This window comes from Lathyrus oleraceus, chromosome 4 (genome assembly GCF_024323335.1).
Source record: "Lathyrus oleraceus cultivar Zhongwan6 chromosome 4, CAAS_Psat_ZW6_1.0, whole genome shotgun sequence".
Lineage (NCBI taxonomy): Eukaryota > Viridiplantae > Streptophyta > Magnoliopsida > Fabales > Fabaceae > Lathyrus > Lathyrus oleraceus.
Window position 1 is genome coordinate 17,308,961 of NC_066582.1, and position 5,593 is coordinate 17,314,553.

Sequence of the window (5,593 nt, forward strand, 5' to 3'; positions counted from 1 at the left end):
TGGTAGCGGAGTACTTACAGAAATTGTTAAGATGTGACCTAGTACTTTTCCCCCATTTGATGTCTTCCCGGATTTGATCTAACAGAAGATCCTTTGCGATTGTCCAATCTCGAGGCAGCTAGGTCGAGGTCTCTTGTTTATCATCCTAGTATAAGCTTTCCTCTTTATCTTCTGTAATGTCCTTATCCTTTATTTAAATTTTCTTATTATGTACATGTTAATTTAATAAATAAATAAAATAAAAAGATCAGATAAAGTTAGAAATAAAAACAAACTCTGGGGTCCCCAATTAATTAAATTACAACACTAAGCCTCCTTTTTATCCCTCTACTGTATTTTTCAGATCGTTTATTAAAAATCCCTTCATGGAAAATATTTAAACTCTTCAAATATTCTTTCATTGCCTTTAACAATAGAATAAAATATAAATAGTTAAAAAAAATTCCTGCTAAACAAAACAAATGGAAGCAAAAGAGAAAGTTGTTCAAATTGGAATTAATTGCAATTATCTTTTATAGATTCATACTCTTAAAAGAAAAATTAGCAATACAATTTGATTAAGAAACATGTTAAAGAACCTACATTGTGTTGTATTTTCACATTATCTAAATACTTTTATTTGTAGGAAAAACTAACAAATTGATTCAAGGACATGTATTAAGGCTAGACATATGAGTTTGCTTTTATTCGAAATAATGCGAAAAATGTTAAAATAGGTGCTAACCAGAAATTCATAAATTATAAAGCCTAAACAAAAATTATGAAACATAAGACAGAAATTACGAATATTGAGTTGGTAAAGATGGAAAACATAATCACAACTACAAAAAAAATAATTTTTAAAGAAGATTAGGATTTTATTTTTCAAAAACTTTGGTGTAAAGAATCAAAGGAGAAAATAGAAATGAATGAATAAAATATTATCCAACCGAAAGAAACCTCAAGTTGAATCAATAAACTCTTACCTGCAGTTGAATGAAGGAGATGAGTACTAATCTCCATAAGAACATGTCTGTAAATCAATCAACAAAACATTTGATGAAACAAATCATTAAGCATGAATCAATAAAGAATTTCGAAGAGAAGATGTAAATTTGTTTGCAACAAAAAAGATGTAAATATGTTTATGAAAATAAGTTTTAAAGAAGTTTTTGAACCCAATGTTTTTGTAAAGGATGACTGAAAGAAGATTGGGATAAAAGATTTTTTTTTAAAGAACACAGTAATAAAATATCATCTGGATAGAGATAAGAAAGAAGAAGAGGATGAGAGAGATGGTTTTGGTACATGCAGCACAAGAGAGATAGGAGGAAATGAATTTGTGTTAAAGAAAATGTTAAGTTGCAATTTTGGGAGGAAATCTAAAGAAAAATTTGAAAACATGTTGATGAGATAACTTATTAAGGTAATTGATTGGACTTTAGCAATGGTTGGTTTGGAACCACAATAAATGAAAAACATTTAACAAATATATATAAATGTAAATGAAATACAACAAATATGCATAACTTTTGCAACTAAATGGTTAAATATCAAACTTTGTCCATTTTTGAAAATTTTAGAACAAAATTGCCCCCATTTTGGCGATTTGTAAAAAAAATACTAAGGGGCAAATTAAAAATTTCCATAACATCTAGTTTTCTTATATTATAGATATGTCTTTATTTAATATGTAAACCTTGTAGTTCTTGTTTGGCCGTGTATATATTTATTATTGTGATTTACTATTATATACTTTTTACATATTATGGTGTTGAATTAAGTCTCGAGTTTGTTACTCCAAGAGATAGCTTCTTTTACAAATCATACTATGTTCTTTTAGTTTTTTGCCTTAGTTGACAAATAATTAAAACTATTTTTTTGAGTTAAACCTTAATAGAACATGTATTATGTTAACATATCATGATAGAGCTAAGAGAATTGGTGATTTCTCGGCAAGTGTACCAATAATGTCGAAATAATAATTAAGATCAAATCCATAGGGATTGTTTTTAACAACACAAATTTCGTGCAATGTATAAAAAATAGTAAAAAGGGGGATTTTCGAGTTTGCAATGTGAAAAATAAATAAGTGTTTAAACATAATTACGAAAGCAATCAGGTTGTGTTTAAAATCTCCTATTTCTTATTGTTTATATTTGATGCCTTACGTGAATGGTCTCACCACTATAATCCAACAACGAATTAACAAAACTGCTATAACCTATCCCTCGCAAAATAACTCATTAATCACTACTCGAAGCTTCTTATCCCTAGTCCACCAGCATAAGCAGGATTAGGCGATGCATATAATGTTAACTCCTTATACCAATACCCAGGGTCTCTTATTCATATTCAACTAGCGTAAGTACAATAATTTCCTTAGGTCCAACATATAGACTAATGGTCAATATTTCATATATGTCCAAAATCAATTTAAAAGAGTATCTCACATAAAAAGCATTAAGAACAATAAGAAATTGAATAAGGATCAACGAATTCATACAAAGTCAAACCAACATATTACCTAACAATATTGAAAAAGGTTCATCACACACAATCTAACCTAGAGGAGCTTAGCTACTCATAATTCAGATTACAATACCAAATGAATAAAGAAGAATATCATATGATTTCCCTTAAAATATTGACCTCCAGTGGCTTCAAATTCTCTCCAAATCACCCTTGATGTTGTAAAAATTGTACTTGTAGTGTCAATTTTTGTAACCCCTGAAAAAGTGTAGAGTTTCCCCTTAAAAAGAGCTCATAATGGATCAGACGCGTCATAAAAAATCCCGGAAAAAAGAGCCATAGTGTGTGTGATGACCTGCATCGTGCCCGTGATGCAGCCTTTATGTCACTATCGTACGCGTGATGCTACACATAATTATTCCAGTGGCCGCAACTTTTGCTCCCCTTTTCACCTAAATTTTCACTAAGTCTAATTTCTGAACACTTAGCTATTTTTTCCTCATTCTTTGGTCTTTCTTCTTCATTTTTTCTCCTATTCAACTTGCTTTGATTTGTTTCTTCAATTGATTTTATGTAACAACGAACTGTCATCATAACCTTAAACTTTAATTGTTGTTTGTCCTTAAGTAACTCACCTGCAATTGCACATTTCAACAGAAACCAAGTCGAACAATAACAATCGAACTTCGCCAATTTTTTTTTACCTGACCATCGTTCTAGCTTCAACTCCTACCCGACAAATTTGGAAAACGTCCTTAAACATTGACGAGTATTCAACCTGTCTCTCAGGTCACTATGACTCAATCAATGGATAAGGTTATCTCTCAATCAACATGCAAAATAAATTATGCTTAACTTGATCATGTTCTACTAAAATTCATCATAGGAATCACAACACACACATTTGAGGTCATTTTAGGTTGTATATTGGCTTATGTTCTGGTAGGATATTTTTAGGAAAGAAGGTTTAAACCTTTGGAGTTAGGTGCCTAGTCCTCCTTCTATTCTCATACCCCTTTGTTCCTTCTTGACGGTACTAAAGATTTTTTTAATTGCGGTCCTTATTATGCTTAACATTATTTTTCTTTCTCTTTTTTTTTAAAGAAGTGTCTTTTTCCACTTCTTATTTTCTCATAATTTTGAATTTTGACTAATTTTTTCTAGTACGCCAACCCCAAATTTACCACTTTGCTCACTTCCAAGAGCAACCCCTACTAAATCTTTTTCATACACTTTAGGAACTATATTTCTTCCTAACTTCCAATAGCGGGTGGAAAAAAAAGATCTTTCAAGTCATATGGTTAAGAATTTTAGGCTACGTCACTGAAAGAAAGGCTAAGCTCAAAGTGGTTAGCAAATGGATATTCCTATTACTACATGGTGGTTACCGAGGCTCAAAGTTATAAACAGAGAAATGCGTCAGTATGTGTTAGTAAAACCATATGAACTTAATTGGAAATAGATCAAATCAGATAAAATAATAATGCATGAATACACTCAAAAAGAAAGGAAAAATGAACACTGGAATTTATTTGGCTCAAACCTTACTAGATGAGGTATTTGAAGGTTGAGTACAAGTCCTTTAATTATTTTCTCATAATTTTCCTTCAAGTTATAAGTTTCTTTCCTGATTATCAAGTTCCCTTTGGATCATTTGTTCAATGCTAAAGTTCTAAACTTGTAAATCTGAAGGAAAAAAACACAGCTATAAACTTGTTCATTAAAAATAACATAGGTAGTAATGGAATGGGTATGCTCGAGTAGCTAATTCCTCTCTTGGAAGGTATCGAATAATATAATGTAAATTCTCCAAAACAAAACAAAATCGGTTATACCCGTTGGGTTTCCTCCCATCCAATGCTTCTTTTCCGTCATTAGCTTGACGATTCATGCCTACTACACGTCAGGCGCAAGGGATACCCTCACGTCGGTCAATTCACTTGTTTCTTTTCTTTTGTCTAATTGACTACCTTTTTCCTCTAGATGGTAGCAAGTATCCAAATCCTCCATATACGGTGTCCAGTCATACACCTTAAAAACCATTTTTTTCTTTGTTGAACTTGAAAACAAGCTCACCCGTTTCCACATCTATCTTTGCTTTCCCGGTTGCCAAGAATGGGCGTCCGAGAATAATCAAACCTCTTGAATCTCCTTTTGTATCAAGCACCACAAAATCTGCAGGAAAAACTAAATCATTGCCATGTACTAGCACGTCTGGTAAGATACCAAGCGATTGAGTAACAGACGAATCAGCTAAAGTGAGAGTCATGTTACTCGTTGTGATCTCACCCACTTTCAATTCTTTAACCTTTTTTAGTGGCATGCCATTTATACTAAACCCTAAATCACACAGAGCATATGGGATCTTTACTCCACCAATATTACAAGAAATAGTAAACTTACTTGGGTCTTTTAGCTTTGGTGGCAATGTTTGAGACATTACCATATCATCATTTTCAGTTATCTTTACATGTTCCTTGATCACTTTCTCTATCGTTCCCTTTAGTAATTCCTTCATAAATTTATCAAACTTAGGCATTAGTTCTAAAATCTCATGGAATAAAATGCTTACTGATGGGGCTATTTCGCAAGTGAATGGAATCAATTGTAGTTTTAAAAGATATCGAACCCACAAGGACCAATAATCAACCTTATGGTTATCTATTGATGCTATGTAAATCTAAGACTATAAATAAAAAGTAGGGGGAGACTAAAACTAAGAAAAATAAAATAGATCTAGGAAAATATATCAAATAAGAGAGATCGGAATATGGTTTCCAATGTACCTCTTGGATTCAATAAATCCTTGGCGTTTTTTATGTTTAAAATACTTTTCGGGAGAAAATATTAGTTTAAAAACAATAACCTCTCACCGTCGTGCTATTGGCGTGTGTTATATTTCAGAACCGTAAATGTCATGCTATCGCTCCACACATGCAATTTCGAAACACTTTTTGAAAACTACTAAGTCTTAATTAATGTCTAAAGCATTTTCATTGTACTTAGAAATTAAAGATCCTATTTTTATTGATCGGGTAATGGTCTCACATTGTGGTGCTATTGACTCGTACCTGAGTGTTTTGAAATTGCAAATGCAGAAAATAGACCAGACACCGGTCTCACAATATTGCATTATTGACCC

At 31.9% G+C, this 5,593-nt stretch overlaps 1 protein-coding gene across 1 annotated transcript; it reads right to left on the reverse strand.

The window, feature by feature from the left end:
* Positions 1 to 4,483: 4,483 nt before the first annotated feature.
* On the reverse strand, positions 4,484 to 4,990 carry LOC127135781 (uncharacterized). The gene has a single exon (XM_051062416.1). The coding sequence runs from the start codon at positions 4,988 to 4,990 to the stop codon at positions 4,484 to 4,486; it is 507 nt and encodes a 168-aa protein (XP_050918373.1).
* Between the last annotated feature and the right edge of the window lie 603 nt (positions 4,991 to 5,593).

Excerpts from the sequence above, each read along its gene's own strand:
- LOC127135781 (XM_051062416.1), bottom strand. The coding sequence starts at position 4,990 with ATGCCTAAGTTTGATAAATTTATGAAGGAATTACTAAAGGGAACGATA.